Genomic DNA, 17066 nt, shown 5'->3' with positions numbered 1-17066 from the left:
CCTAGAACAAACCCTGTACCCTGGGTCCCAGCTAAGTATGAGTTAGAGGGCTATGTTATCACCTTACTTGGGGCTGTTATTGTTAGCCCGGTATATCTGTTGTCACTGGAAAACAGCATAGCCAAGTCATACTTCCCAGTGGAGGAAAACGTGGTGTCAGAATTTCAAGAAGGTCCAAGTTAGGACACCTGTGTGCCAGATAGGCGCAGCTGCTCAGGCGGGCTGGCCGGGGCCTCAGGACGTCATCTGCTCAGCACATGAAATGCCAGTTTCTTTGCTAAAGATGGGCTTGAAGGATGGGATTCTTTAAAGGGAAAGCTCACTACTCGGCTGTGACATCCTTAGCCTTTCTCAGATTTTAAAATAAACAATTTTAGGAAGAGGGGATTAAAGGCTTATGTCTGTGAGATGACAAGGAGAGTATACAGTGAGCTCCAGAAGAACTGCCTCAGAAGTTCTCCTTCAGATCGGCATTTGGCTTTTCATTCTGGTGACTGATGAAGTATGACTATAACTCTCAGAATATTCCAGGTGTTAAGCATGTGCAAATTCCAAAAATACTCTGTGTTCTTGTCACCGGGTTTGCAACAATCAGACCAGCAAGGAACTCTCTCTCTTCCCTAGTTCCCTTAAGCTGTAAAGAGCCATCTGGCCCCTACCTTGACTGACTAACCTTTAATGAAATTATGGTCAGAGAAAACATGGCGGACAACCCAGAGCAATTGAACAATTAGTGTTAATTGTTTTTTCTTCCCCACTAAAACTGACATCTAGAATAGTATAAACTATTTGCAGTTTGGGATCTGAATTTCCCATAGCCTATCTTTAGGTTCTTACCTAGCAATCTGTTGTTATCTTTAAGTGACCATTAGTAATTATTATATATTTAAAAGGTTTGTATTTCTTTTAATGGATATATATATACTCTACTCGGCTTGAAGCTTGTAGCAACTGTGATTTCTTCTTCAGAGATGAGAAAACAAAGTTCATAATAGTTTCCAGAGCTTATATGCACAGTTCTATAAAGTTGTTAAATTCCTGAAAAAATAAATAAAACCCAATATGGAAAAGTCTCATTCACTTTTACAAAAAAAAAAAAAAATGTGTGTTCTTTCCATTGCATTCATCAAGACAAAACTTTTCTGTATTAAAACTATACTCAAATAACTCTGAGTTTGAAGCTGATCCATCATGGGACCACAGATGCCAAATACTGAGCTCGCTTACAATGCATATGGTCACTTTTTTAGCATTTTCCTTCCTGCCTGACTGCCTCCCTCAAGTATTTACTGAGGGCTCTGCACATGACAGGTGCTATAGGGTATTGAGACGATGAACTAATGTTATTAATATAGTGAAATTAACAGAAATTTCTTGACATAAAGTAGGTTCTCAACAAATGCTGGTTGTACTATCTTCTAGAAGCAAGGACTTGTGTATTGCTTAGATATCCAACCACAGTACCAACCACACTGATGCTGTTTGTAGGATATTGGTAGAAATGTGCTGGAGAGGTACAGTCACAACATGGTTAAAATCAGGCTACATTATCCATGGGGCAGGCGATGACTAAAGTTTGGAGGTCAGCCTGTTTATCCTGCTTAATTTTGTGTTTAAGACACAAGTAGCTATCATTTATGGTCTTCCTCTCCTTTCCATGCATCTTAGCTTCAGAATATCACTCCTTCAGTTCCTCATATTAAATCTTATTATGATGATTGATACTAGCTCTTCATTGAACGTGCCATTCTTTAATCTGCTATCAGGGATTTGAAATCAATAATTTGTCCAAGGCTCTGGCCACTCTACCTTGATTCCCTGAGATATTTTAAAGAGTTCTTTAAAATTAGGACTATCTTACTTCCACAATTAGAGCGTTTTCTCCAGCTAGTCTCTGACTCTCCCAGAAATGGACTTTTTTTATAAAACAGAATTACTCGTGAGGTTGGGCTACATTTTTTTATTGCTGTCTACTAAGAACCAGAACTGTATTTTGGTCTGTCTTAACTTTTTAACTGACAGGCTATCAAATATAGCTGTTCTTTTGTGTTGAAAGCTTGTATTTTTTTAACAAGAAAATTCACAGCACTCATTCCAGTCCAATTTGTAATCAATCACTGGGGTGGCTGTGGCACAAGACCTGAGTGTTGGTCACTTGTGCTTTTAACAATGAGAACCAAAATAGACAATGGTTTAGTCACCGTGTGTTGTAGCTGGTGTGGCCAGGGCCCCATTGGAAATGTGACTTCCAGAAGGTTTTTCTTGTTAAAAACCAATTTCCTTCTAAAGAGTGTTGGGAAGATAGCAGGAGAGCACATAGGCAAGGAAACTTACAAGGATTTCCAAAGAGCATTTTGGAAGCATTGGATTAATTTTGAACAATTGAAAAAACATTTTTACTGAGTTAAGCTGTTTAGTCTTTTCTATGAAACTTTAATAGAGTGCGTTTGCATTAAAAAAATAACTTTTGACAGACCATCTTTTCTTTTTTTTTCCCCTGACCTCAGTGCATATATTTTAACTAAAAAGTGGTACATGAAGTAACAGGTGTCATCAGACTGGACTCTAGGGAAATGCGCCGGTGTGATTTGCTCTTGCTTCCTCTTTCACAGAAAGAGTGGGTTTTGGGTGGGGAACACACTAGTGGCTTGCACTCATTAATTGCTTCCTGAAGTTCCTGCTTCCCTGAGAAATGGTAACCATATTACATAAATTCCAGCCAGGTTCTTTCTCCTAGAGTGGACTTGATTACAAGGTGACATGACAGATTTGTTTAAGGCTATCAGCCAAACTGAGGGTATACCACCTTAAAGCAATCAACATTGAACTGTTTACAATTATAGCTACAATACTGATTCTGTGACTCCGAATGCCTTTTGGAGCTTTTGGGAATTGGTTTCACCCAGTGTACCACATTTCTTCGATGTCCTCACCTTCCGTGGGATATTTTGTTTATGGAAAGAACACAAAGGCACTCGGTAATCAAGGATTTCGAATACAGTATGTTAATCAGCATATATAACCTTGTTTATGGTCATAAAGTTATGGCCTTCGATAAACATGTCGACTATTTCTGAAGTTGATTTCAAAAGAAAGGTCTAAATGACAATATCAAAGGAATGAGTTTTCTGCAGTGACCAATTTGGAAAATAAATGCTTAAGCGTGCTCGTTTAGAAAAACGTGTGACATCATTTTAAACTTGCACTTTACCACACTCTTTCTTTAATACATTTCAGTCCACCTGTTCCTCCACCCCTGTTTTAGGAACTTGCCCACTTTAATTAACACAACCCTTCTACCATTCGTTCTGAGGTCACCAGACTCTTACCCTTCCACTCGTACAATTTTGCTGTTTCCTACCATGCTTCTAATTCCTTGTGAGCCTGCCTTTTTCTGGGCCAGGAAGATCCCTGGAGGAGGAAATGGCAACTCACTCCAGTATTCTTGCCTGGGAAATCCCATAGACGGAGGAGCCTGGAGGGCTACAGCCCATGGGGTTGCAAAAGAGTCTGAGCTACTAAACAACTGCCTCTTCCCATTTATGTTTTCAAAGTGCTTTTGTACATGATAAAATTAAGATCCAACTTCCTCCAGGAGCAGTGAGGCACTGACACACAGGAAAAAATAATAAAAATTTAATTCCTTCCAAAATATTTGGAACAGAAAAGGCAGGCAGGCACCACCTCTTAACATGATCACCATAATGTCCAGCATGTCAGACCTTTTCTTAACAGGTTGATGAATACAGTATAACTCTTCAAGGACAGCCTGACTGTCTGTCAAAGGAACCAGAGTATATTCTGTGAAAAATGGCTAAAATAAGTAGATACCTTTTCTGTCAGTGAGGAAGTGTTTTTACATAGAGATCAATATCCAGCTTCATTTTATTCAAGTTTCACTTACAGCAGCACACAGAAGGTTCCTGTTCTTAACATAATTAAAGTCCGGGTAACCAGATAACTAAGAGATACAAGTGTTCCTCTTAAAAATCTGCATAAAAAGGAAAACTCATCAAACTGTTCAGCTCTCATACCGTACTGAAAATAGAGGCTTAAACTGGACAATATATGGGAGTCTCATTCAACCTTAAAATTCCAACCGGCTTCCTCAAATACACTATATTTGTTTTTATGGCTACTTATACCAAGGACCCAGTAGAACATATGTGTCTAATAAATGTTTGTTGACTGTGATCGTAGCATCTAATACCTCTAAGAAGTAAGCAATTAGCAAGCTGACTGGCTTACCAGAAGAATTTAATCACATCTGAATTCTCAAACATACCAGTAAAAAGTCTTTAGCTGGATTCTCTGGCATCCAATTTATATGAGGCTGCGGCATAGCATGATTAAGTAGACTCAAGTAAAACTGCTTGGCTTTAAACCCTAGCTCTGCCACTCATCAGCTGTGTGGTCTCAGGGCCAAAGTATGAGGTATAAGGTAACTGACGTTGTTGTGTGCCAAGCTGAAAAGTGTAGACTTCATGCCCTAGAATTGAACATTTCTAGAACAGCTTTATCAGAGTTTTTACTTTAGAAAGCTCACTTCTGAAATAGTGCGGAGGATGGTTTGAAGAAGCAAAAAACTACCACAATATTGTAATGTTCCCCTGGGAAATGATAATGGTCCGAATCAAGGCCATGAGAGCTGGAATGACAAGAAAACAACAAAAGCAATCATTATTGAAGAAGAAGAAGAATCCTCTAAATTAGAGGATAATTACTAAGGAGCAGGAACGGCAAGCAGGAAGCCTGCACTGTTTATAGCCTGAACAAATGTTTGGGTGAGATCCCTGCACATGTAACATGAAAGATCAGAGCTGCTACACTGTTCACTAGGAAATGCCAACTTAGCAACACAACAGTATGTTTTCACCAGCTTTGAAAAATACCCACTTTCCTGTTTGAAGGGTTTGTGGCAAAAATCTATTTTGTCTGTCACAATTAATGTGATCTCACAGCCATACAACTTGACTTTACAATTGGCTGTTTCCCTGAAATTTATGCTTTGTGAACCCTATAACATATATATGTTATATGCGTAAAATATATGCCCAAAATATGATGCTCAAGTTTAGTTCCAGAACTTTAAAATACACTTACTTCTATTATAGAGACCCTTATTATGCCTTTCCAAGACATTTTAAAAATATATAAACAGTAACATATCTTATACATGATAGAATAAAAACGCAGAGGGCTCTTCTTGAAGTCATAGGCAGGATATTCTAATAGCAGGCTGTCTGTAGCCTGCAGGAATAGAAGTAATAATTATCATAATAACATCACCAAGTTCTAATCAGAAATGTGGAAGTATTACTACTGGCACTTATTTTTTCCCAAGAAACCCAAGAGAATCAAGACAAAAAGGCAAAGAAAGAAAACAAAAGCGAAAAAACACCTTCCACGCTCGGTCTTTCTTTCTTTAAAAAAAAAAAAGAGGCAGTCTATCAAAACAGAAACTGAACTTATAATTCCAGAATCATAATCACCTAGAATTACTTATTCTTGGTTTAACACTAATTCAGATTTATCGTTCATAAATTCAGAGTGGAAAGGTCTTTAGTTTTTTCATTAAAACAGCCTCTAAAGATATAATGTAAATAAGCAATGCTTTATATTTTGCAAACAGATAAGATAAAACACCATCATTACAGGCCCTACTTTTCTGATGAGAAAACTAAAGCTTGAAGGTGTCAGATGATTTCTTCATGTCCAGCGTGTTAGACAATAGGCTAACCAGGTCTTCTCAATCTATAGTCCAGGCTGTGTCACGTTCCCCTGCTATCCTATGTAGAAACTGTATCCTCAACTGTATACTCTTAGAAATAAAGTATGATGATACACATTCTGGGCACACACCCAGAAAGAACAATACTAACGTGGGATAACAGACTAACATTAAGATGTCTGAAACATCCAAGTACCAAACACAGCATTGTTTTAAGTCACTTACTCCTGAAATAGAGAGGCAGAGATTCGGTCCATCCCAGGTGAAGAGCTCCCCTACATCGAGACCAGAGGCTGATAGGCAGCTAAGAAGGGAAGGTGGGAGCAGTCTGAGATGACGGATGCGTCATTCCATGAAAACCTGCTTGCCTCTGCTGTCTACCTTCCCTCACTGGGGCTGACTCCTCAAGTACTACTGATCTCCAACCATCATGCCCTGAGTTTGCTGCAAGGCAAGGGCAATAGCAGACGGGTCAGTGGTTTTTCAAACAACAGGTTTTGGTCAGTCTATTCTATAGTGATGACTAGTATTCAAAGATACAGAGCAAAGAGAACAGAGCAAGAGAGTAGCACAGCGCAGAATAGAAGGAAAGGACTAAAGAATTTTTTTTTTTTTTTTGCCTGGCCTGCTGCAGTCCATGGGGTCACAAAGAGTCAGACACAACTGAGCGACTGAACAACTGCATCTTAAGAGTGTTTATTGTTGAAACTTCTATCAGGGTTGTGTGCATGCGTGTGTGCATGTTCTGGATTACAAAGGAAAATGTTTTTCTTTGGTAGAGACTCTCTTCAGCCAGGCTTCCTGCTAAATGCATTATTAAAGTATCATGACTAAAAGAGCAGGCAAGGATAATATAGCCAAAGCCCTGTCATTTCATTAATTTTCTTTAAATCCTACTGACACAGTTGTCATCATGGTATTGTATTCTTTGCTAATACATTTTGACACACACAAATTGAGAGCTGAAAGGGGGTTCTATATATAATTTATCTCCCATTAGTTTTTTTAATCAACTGAAATTAATTCGTCTGCAGAGCTTTGTTATTATTTGAAAGGCCCTTGCTAGAAGTCAGAAGATACAAGTTTCAGCAGAAGTTTCTTTGTCACAGGCAAAGTATTATTTGTAGTATTAGAGCAGATCACAACAGTCTCCCAAATTGCTTCCCTCATATGTAAAATAAGCTGAGTTAAACTTGGTGATTTCTAATGTATATCCCAGCTCTAAGCATGCCCACCTTAGTCTGTTATACAAGTTCTTGAAACCTGCAGGTGATAAAAGTTTTTCTTGGTTCTTTCTATAACACTCTCCATCTTGATTAATAGTGATTAAGCACACTTTAAGAATCTTCTTATTCAGTTATTAAATATCAAGCACTTTTAAGAGTGTATCAGGTAAATGTTGAGTAAATGTATAAATGTCGAGGTTTCTCACTCTAAAAATTAATAGTCATTTATAAGATTGGAAGTAGCAAAAAATGACTCTTTAGTGAATAGTTCAAGCTATAAAAACGAACATTACATATTGCTTAAAATATTTGTGTGCATATTATAATATGTAACATTTAATAAGCATAAATAATAGATACTTGCATCTTCTCATCAGATATTAATGTAACAAGTTCATCATAGAGGGAAAAAAATTGGAGGCCATTTAAATCCCAAGGATTCAAATACACAAAGTTCAAGAAACAAAAGCATTGATAGGAATGTACACAGCTTTCATTGATCAGCAGCGAGTGACGAAACAGACCAGAGCATAAGAAGTTGGGGTAATCAGACTAGATTCTTGTGACCTGCATTAGTCTGACCCCGGGAACTTTCTAGCAGGCTTTTTTTATAACATTTAGAAATCAAAAAGACCTGGTTGCCTGATTCCTGACAATTTGATGTTAACCATAAAAGGTTACATTTCGATATGGAGATTTGTTTGTTTCTGGAAGGACTTCCAAAACAGTTGAGCAGGCAAGGAGGCTCAGTAGTTTAAACAAACATACCTCCATAAGTGACAAACGATTTCAAATAAGGAAATAATGGGTTTCCCTGATGGCTCAGATAGTATAGAATCTGCCTGCAATGCAGGAGACATAAGAGACCCGGGTTAGATCCCTGAGTCTGGAAGATCTCCTGGAGAAGGAAATGGCAATCCACTCAGTATTCTTGCCTGAAAAAGATTCCATGGACAGAGGAGCTTGGCAGGCTGCAGTCCAAAGGGTCTCGAAGAGTCAGACACAACTGAGTGACTAAGCACAGCACACCCACACACAAGGAAAGAAAAGAAGATGGAACAGAAAGAAAAGAGAACTGGGGAGAGAATGTGAAGGAATGCCCACATTTATAGCACAACGCTGTGGAGGAATCAGTGAAAACCATAAAGAGGAATGAACCAGAACGGAAAAGAAAAATTTGTAATATTACAGAAGTAGGGGAATGTATTAGGTATAAGAGATAGATAACAGGCTACAGAGTATACAGGATGGGGACTAGAAAACAGACTTTGGATTTCAAGTGACAAATTAAGACAATGCTCGTTGAGCCAAATTTCAAAAGGCTGAGATGAAATTAGAATGAGCAAGTGAACACTGTTATTTGACTCTGAGCCGTCATCTCAGTTGATTGATTTTAAATGACGGTTTCCCCATCTGAATGAAGGTTTTTAGTTCATTACCAGATAGAAACTCTTACTGGCAGTTTATATCTAATACATTGAAAGAAGTATATTACATACTCCAGTGAGTTGACTTTCACTCTCAGTTTAACATTATCAAAATATTTCCAGATTACCTGAATCTTAAAAAAAAGAACTCAAAACAAACAAGGGGATGGAATGGGAATAATGAGCTCTGAATCTATGAGTCCGCCTCGTACATGACAGGCTGACACTCAAAGAGGGTTTTAAGTCTTCCAAATTCTTAGCAAGCTCTTCGGGGTCCAAGCGCTCTGCATAAAGTGTCAAGAAGTTTGCGTCTACACAGGTTGTCTTACTTTAGAGAATATCAAATTAATGCTGTTGGCAGCTGACTCTAATATGTTTTTCAACTGTTTTGGTTCCTATGCTTAAATAACTAATATTGCCATCCTTGTTAGGACCCCCTCCTATCATGGTTGTATTTTTAATGTCTGGTACACTCTTGCTTCTGTGTAATTTCACCAATTATTCAATTGCGTACTATTTTGCTTTTTTTTTACAACACTGACCTATTATCACTTTTAATGCTAACATGCAGTACAAGAAACATGATAGCATATGTATGTGTGTATATGTATGTTTTTTTGTCTTGTTTTCTTCTGATTGACAATTCTTGGCATTGGTGTAATTGAGTTCATTTGTTTCCTTCATGTATATCATATGCATTCATTTAGTTACTCCTGCCCATCTTGGTGGGGAAAATTAAGTAGCCACTTTCTATTTTTTACAGGAGCACTTGACCTTACATATTTCTGTAATGGTAATAGAAATAATAACATCAGTTAAATGACTGAGTGCACTTTCCTCTTCCTCCCTGTTGCCCAGTAAGTTGAGTGTTATTACTATTATGGTTGCTATTGTTATTATTATCCTATTTTACAGATTTTTTTAAAAAGGACCAGAGATTAAGTGGCTTTTCCAAAGCCATTAAGCTAGCCAGATGCAATTGAGAAAAACTCCCCTAGGAGTTCTGTTACGAAACTCTAGTGCTGCTACAAATCAACCGATTATCTGAAAGGCAGTTAGGAGGAGGTCAAAAGTAAAGGAAAAACAAAACCGATAGCAAGTTCTAAATGGCTTCTCCTCTCTGATCAGAGTGTGATGGATGCCAGCCAGACCAATGGAAAGTCACTCCAGAGAGGCCGCTGGGAAGGCCCCCACATTGCTGATGTCAGTGGGCACACAGTGTCACTTAGAGGCAGGGGGAAGGGTACTGTGTGGTGGTTACGGAGAGCAAAATAGGATTTATGCAATAGCGTTCCTTTCTACTCGCGGCAATGCAATAATTTAATGGAGAAGAGTAGGAGAAAGAAAGAGGGTGTGTGTGTGTGTGTGCGCATGCGTGTGTTAGTGAATTTTCTCTGGCAGGGAGGCAAGTAAAGGCAGAGATGACACTACTATGTGTCTGCTTTTGAGTCCATAAACTATTCTCATACTCTGGCTACTCAGAGTAGCAGTTGGCATCAACTGCTTGATGGTTTGGGTTTGGGTTTTGCTATGGTTTTTAATGAACCTAGAGTCATACCTGTGTGAGTTGAAAATAGAATAGGGAAGAATAAAATAAAGGTCCATGTCTCCTCTTAACTCTGTATTGTATAGATAGCGTACCCATGTCTTATTTGGCTGGACACTGTGGCAGCGCAGCCTGGTAGGTAACTATTCAGGCTCTAACACTACATCACTTAGGTCCATGTTGTGGCTTTCTGCACCTACTGCTGTGTGACTGGTACAAATGGCAAAACCCCTCTGTGTCCCAGGAGAATTATTGCTTTATCATTTATAAAAAGAAGGGCAATATTAGGACTTACTCGCTTCAAAGGGCTACTGAGAGAATGAAAAAAATTAATTCAAATGAAGTTTTTGAAGCAATGCCTGGCAGAGTAAATAAGTAACAAATGGAACCATTTACTATAATTTAATGTGTGCTATACCAACTTGCAAGCCAATTTAAGAAAATGATATCGGAAAGCCACTCTTGTCTTCCAGTCCTGGGAAGAACATTCTTATTCTACATGATAAAGCATAACATGGAGAGCTAAAATTTTTAGGAGATATTTGGATAAATCTAACACTTAAAAAAGTCTCTCTCCCTAATTGTAATGCTTTGTTTTTCTAATTAATGTTCATATTCATTCACTGCTTTTATTTATTTGCCTGCTTCAGACAGGGTGGGATAGCTAAAACGTTGTATGATAATGAAATATTTAAATTTAAGCTATTGTATGTACCAAAATTATAATACTTAAGTAGAATCAACCAATTAAATTAGACCCTGCAATATATTTCAAAAGATATCTGATGCACATTTGTCCCTTTTATCTGACTGTGGAAAAGAGATAAGTAACTTATTAAAATATTTACTACTTTTCTGTTTTGCTGACTTTATTCCTACATTGAAGCACATAGATAAATCGAAGCTACTATTAAAATCCCACAAACGTAGTATCCTAATCAGGTTCACTGGTTGTGGATAAAAGTTAAAATACTAATTCTGTTTTTAGTGCTGCATAAACTGAGTTAAAATACGTCAGTTTATATCTGATATTGAAATCTCTTCTGCCTCAATGGTTTCTGATTTAATTTGCCATAACAAAGACAAGGATTTACAGGATGAACTGTCCCTAAGGACTCCGATGAGACGTTGGTGTTACTCATGGTCTTCCTTTCTTGTTTTGAACCCAAAGAAGTGGGCAGTAACCCAAAACTGTTAACAAGAGAGACTCATTGGGAAGCCACTATTTAAAATATTTGGATGTTGACTTTCCTCCTGTGGACAGATGTTCCTATCAAAAAAAAACAATCACCCGTATTTTATATCAGTTGACCTCTGTGTGTGGGAGAATGGTTTATATTTATTCTGGAAAACAACAACAACAACTATTAGAGAAAAATATATCGTTCTCTAATTCCTGGAAAGTAAAGCGGGAACAGAGGAAGAAAAACAATTAACTTCTGCTTTCCTTAAACAGTAATACTAAAGTTTTGTTTTACATTCCATATTAACATATTTCTATGTAATCTTAAAGCAATGTTACATGACACAAAAATCTATCTATTATTATTAATTTTGTTTTGGGGAGGTTGCTTCAGATTTTTTAAAAAATGACTCTAAGAGGAATATAAATATTGCATAAATGTTTTCAATGGTTAAATAATTAACTAGGAGTAGCTTTATCACCTTTATGACTAGAGGTATAATGAAGCAAAATGACTTAAAAGGGCCCCGAGGAAATCACAAAAATAAGATTGTAACTCTTTTCAATGCTACATCAATACCAAAGAATGAACAGCCAGAAGAGTCTGAGTCTAAAATACTAAATATACTGACTATTATAAAGGCCTCTGTAATTTAACAGGTCATTTTACTGTACACTTAATATAACTGTGCAGGGAAAAGAAGAAGAAAGCACGATAGTCTCCTAGGTACCCTTCTATTACATTGCTTTCTCTACTTTAAAAATTATACGATTTGAAATATCCTGGGAATGAGTTTGTATCAGAGAAGAGTACTCAAGAAGACTATGGTAAGGTCAGAGTCACAGCTGGAGTGAGTTTAAGTAACCTTGTCCTTTGCTTTCTCTTCTCTAACACAGAAATAAAATGATGGATGTCCCCACTTAGATTATCATTAAAATACTTTTCTTGCTATTCACTAGGTAACCTTCACTTGTGTCAACCATCAACTCTCTACTGTTGATAAAGAAAAGAAGTAGTGTAGTGTATTTCAAATATTTTTGTTTGTTTGTTTGGAAAGAATTAATTTTAGAGATGACTTGCTTTCCTGATTACGTTTAGTGTCAACTGAAGTACAGAGGAGATAGCAAATATTTAACCTCTAAGAGGGGAAAGTTGGGCTGGGATTTTCAGAAAAAGGTCACGGCTAATTTTAGAAAGTTAAGCGATCACCTCCAGAAAATAGGATTTATAGTTTTTTTCAATGAGCATTTTCATGAGTGCATGCAAATAGATATGGCATTTTTATTAAAGAAAATTCAAAAAAAAATATTAGTGTTCTCTTACCAACTTCCTCAAGCTTCCGTTTTAGTGTATTTCAAGCATTCTTTTCTTACAACATAATTTCATCAAACCCCTGTCCCTCAAATGTCCAAATTATATTAGAAAATAATGGAATCTGAATTTATATGAAACCAATTTCACCTTCTTTTTAGAGACATATACCAAGAAGCTTTTCTACCTTTAAAATATAATTATTTTTCACAGTTCTAATCATAAGTTTTACAAATACTTCAAATTCATACAGCGTTGTGTTCAAATTAAATCTGCTGGTCTCAAAAAACAAAACAAGGAGTAAAGGCTAAAAGAAGCAATTACAAACACATTCAAAAGATTTCTCATTCACATATTAAAAAAAATCACTGTTCATTTCAAGGGTAAACTGATTTTATAAATTGCTTTTTGAAAAAAAAATCTGCCTTTAAGGTGGCCTGCAAAAATCGATACCTCATACACCTGAGGTGATGTTGAGCAATAGTGTACTTAACAGAATATATTTGTTCACATGATATTGAAATTTTGTCTAATAATGCTTTTGATTTAGAAAGTTTGCAAGTCTCTTCATAAATTGAGATGTATAAATTATTCATATATAAGCTAGTTACAGTCCTACGATCTAATTTATCCAATATACATATACAAACGCATACTACCTTTTAAAACCCATCAGTAATAATAGATGCAAGTGGAAAGTCAAATTAAAACAATATGAATAATTCACCAAAATAATTTTTGCTACTTCTGTTTCCATCACCTGAATGAAGAGTAAGACATTCAACTTTCTATGGCAGTTTGAATCAAAACTCATAACTATATCTTTGAAAACAAACCTAAGGATGAGAATTTTAACATCCCTGGAGAACAGTGGATTTTCTCTGGGCACCCTCTAAATCTTTCCTGAAATTCAAAGACAACTTTTCCAGAAGTGATTTACAAATAATCCACCTTGCTGACAGGACAAGTAGAATTCCTATAAATAAGAATATTTTCTTTATATGACATCAGACTACGGTGAATCAAGAAAACCTTGGAGCCCATTTAGCCTCATTTTCACGTTTGTAGATTAATGAATTATTAAATTTCTTCAACAATTTCTTCTGCAATAGCAATAACATTTTTATTTTTATTCTCCATTATGAAAATAAATCAGGAAAAGTAGACAATCATTCAACTTTCACTTAAGGAAAAGAAGACTAAAGACTAAGTTTCTGACACTCATACTTGAGGTTTTATCTTACAGTCTCTGGTCCCTGTATCTTTACTGTTCAGGGCTTCCCTGGTGGCTCAGACAGTAAAGAATCCACCTGCAGTGCGGGAGACCTGGATTCAATCCCTAGGTTGGGAAGACTCCCTGGAGGAGGGCATGGCAACACACACCAGTATTCTTGCCTGGAAAATCCCACGGACAGAGGAACCTGGCGGGCTACAGTCCACAGGGTCGCAAAGAGTCGAACACGACTCTTAGTCGGACCAAGTCAGTGACTGATTGACAGAACATCATCAATCAAAGACTGAGGATGGGAGACAGACATATTAGGCCTCAAAATGACACTATATAATTAGTTTTGACAGTTGGCATTTTACTTACAAATTTTCTCAATCAATTATTTTGTGATGGATAAAAATTCAGCTCAACTGAATTTTATTTGTAGTTTTTCTCCATAAAAGGATGTGGCCTCTTTCGTTTGGAACAATCTTTCTAATTTCCATTCCACTGTTGAAAATAAGAGTGCTAAAATTTTTGGTAACCACATAAGAAGTGGAAGAAAGAAGATAAAGAGATCCATAAGTATTCAAAGAATTCCTCTACCTCTATAAGAAACAGTTTTTTTTTCTATTTGTTCCTTCACAGCAGTACACATTTTAGACCACCCGATAAACAAGTGCAAAGCCAGAATATACAAAAGATAATAATTTTATTTTCCAGCTATCTTCCTGTGATTCAACTCAGTGTTTCATTCCATGTTCCCACTGTCTCTAATATGTTACAATTTTCTCACAAATCCGATGTCAATTTTTAAGGATCCTGTATTACAATTAAGTGAATATAATGAAATATATTCCATTGAACCACTAAGATATGGAGAGCATAAAAGATATTCAACTCAAAAAAAAAAAGGAACTTCAACTGATGCATAAAAGAAATCTTCAATTTGAAGACATGCAACATAACTCAAATCCTCTTTAAGGAGCAGAAATTTGGAGAGAGAGAAAAATAAGCAAACATATTTGTGTATGGATTGATATCAACACATAAGTGATAAGCCAGGTTTTTAGATGGATCCCACAGTCTAGCCCATATAACCCTATGGCTAGTGGTAGTACTGATATAACTGATAATTTGACTGAGCAACATTAGGTGTTGGGGCCCATGGTGTCAGAAGCTTTTAAACTTCTTTACAGAAATTCACAGAATGTACATAGATTAGAATCAAAAGGAACCTCAAAGATTACTGGGTCCATCCCTCTGTTCTTGGCTGAACTCAACACGGCTCTTTTCAACAACTGATAAGGTGGAATTTGAAGTCAGTAACATTAGGGGAGAAAGTCAGATGATTTGGACTGAGCGCACCCTTTCTCTGTAAGCTTTGACCCATTGTGTGATGGGTTTCTAAGAGAATGCTGTCAGTTCCTATTGAAAACGGCAGAGCATTTCCTAACGAGGAGAAAAGAGCAATGAGAATGGTCTTGTAAGTGTGGATGGAGGTGTGTGCACACGTGTGAGAATATGCACAGGACATGTATGCCTGTGGTGTGTATGCAGATGTATAGTTTCTTATTTCCCCTGAGTCATTAAAAAGAATCCTGTGTTTGCAGACTTTGTTTTCCTTTCAGAGGAGAGCTGAAATGTTTGACATTTCAGAACCCAGGAAGCATTCTGGAACTGTAGAACTAGCAAAACTCTCCCCGTGAGAGGGCAGTAGGGGGCCAAGCAGAGCAGACTCTTCCCTGTGGTCCCTCCAAGACCGGGCTTGGCTGTCAATCTTCACCCTGACGCCTGCGCTGCGGGCATGGGCAGTGGAAGACGCTGCTGAGAGCGCGCACAGCAGCTGCAGCAGGCTCCTCTCGTAAAACGAGGAAACCCACAATCTGTGAGGCAATGAGCTGCCTTTATGAGTTGACAGTTGGGCTGTGTGAGGTGCCGGTGCTGCTGGGCAAACTGGCTCTCAGTCTTGGCTTCCCACAAAAGGAGCGGAAGGGGGAGCTGTAGTGGTTCCCAGTGCCCACAGGGCCCCCTTTCCTGGCTGCTGTGTGCTGGCCACAGCGGGTGCCGCGTGGAGTATGCGAGCTCTTCTCTCTGTGTCTGTTTGTGTAACTACTTGCATGACTGTCAATCTCCCTGTCTGCCTGTGTGACAGAGAGACAAAGATGCTCGGCAAAGTTTTCACTGGAAAACATACCTCGGGAGTTCTCCTGGCTATGTCCCAGGTACCCTGGTCCTCCGCACCTGATACTACCTCTGTCAGCTCATTATTTTGTTTCCTCTGGGATGATTTATATCCAGACGTGAGAAATGCACGGGTACTGAGGTTTTCTGTATGTGACCTAACTTCACGGAACTGAGAAGGAAGGAGAACCTGAAAACCGGTAAATTTTCCCTTCGGATTGTAAAGTGCATGGGATAAGAGCCCAGAAACTGGACTCAGACTGTCCGAATTGGAATCCCGCTCTGCCACCTACACTAAGTGTGTGCCTTGGGCAAATAGCTTCTACTCCTTGCCTAAGTTTCCTCATTTGCAGGGAAGGCATAATAACAGCGCCAAGCTCATAGGGTGGTGAAGATTAAATATATGGAAAACTCGTAGAACAATACCTGACACCCAATAGTTGCTGTGTGTTAGCTAGTAACAGCATCCTCGACATCCGCTGTGTTAAATGCGGAGAAGGATCGTCCTGCCCATTTTCCCCATCGGTACTCACTAGGGCTCCGTACATGCCCATATCCCAAAACAGAAATGACAAAGTACCCTATCCCCTATCCATCCCGCCCGCTCCATATCCTCCAGCACTCACACCCACACAGCCATCCCCACCAGCGCAATCGTGCATCTGGGAACCCCTCCCCAGCTATCCTGTGCGCCACACCTGGGGGCGCACTCCGTGTGGGCTAAGTCAAATGAAGTGCCCAAGAGCCCCGGTCCCTACCTCTTCTGGTTGAGGAGTGTATTGGGGGTATTTTCCTACCTGCCCCAGGTTTTTGCCCTTCTTACTGCCGCCGAAAGCCAGTCCTTGGTAAGTGCCCGCAGATCGATTGGCGGCCTGGGCAGGCGTCTCCCCGCCCAGAGAGGACTTGATGGAGTTGAGTTTGGCCCGTGAGCTGCCGAACTGTGAGCTCTCCACCATCAGCACCGCGGCCAGTAGGAGCAGGCAGCGGGAGGAGTCCTTGCCCCGCATCAATGCGGCCATCTCCCGGCGAGGGGTCTCCCGGCAAGGGGTCCCCCGGGGAGGCGCAAAGCCCGCAAGGATGCGGATACAAATGGGAAGGAGGACCCCAACACGGGGCCCTGCACTCGGGGCGCCGGGACTCGCAGACTCTGTTCCCCCAACCCCACTTGGCTTTGGGGGCCCAGCACCGTGTGAACTGAGTCTCAAGCCTCAGACCCGGAGTAAGCGCGACCCAAGCAAGACCCGCTT

At 38.9% G+C, this 17066-nt stretch overlaps 1 protein-coding gene across 2 annotated transcripts in view; it reads right to left on the bottom strand.

Annotated features, from left to right (window-relative positions):
• The window catches only part of DKK2 (dickkopf WNT signaling pathway inhibitor 2), a 125441-nt gene extending 108582 nt beyond the window's left edge, over positions 1-16859 (bottom strand). Inside the window, exon 1 of one of the 2 annotated variants that reach the window (XM_061419447.1) lies at positions 16578-16859. In XM_061419447.1, the coding sequence (XP_061275431.1) occupies positions 16578-16838 (261 nt within the window). In that variant the 5' untranslated portion in view covers positions 16839-16859. The remainder of the gene's footprint in view (positions 1-16577) is intronic. The other variant, XM_061419448.1, reaches the window with a different exon arrangement.
• Positions 16860-17066: the final 207 nt, after the last annotated feature.

Source organism: Bos javanicus, chromosome 6 (genome assembly GCF_032452875.1).
Source record: "Bos javanicus breed banteng chromosome 6, ARS-OSU_banteng_1.0, whole genome shotgun sequence".
In the NCBI taxonomy this organism is placed as follows: Eukaryota; Metazoa; Chordata; class Mammalia; order Artiodactyla; family Bovidae; genus Bos; species Bos javanicus.
This window is presented reverse-complemented; position numbering and strand designations above follow the sequence as displayed.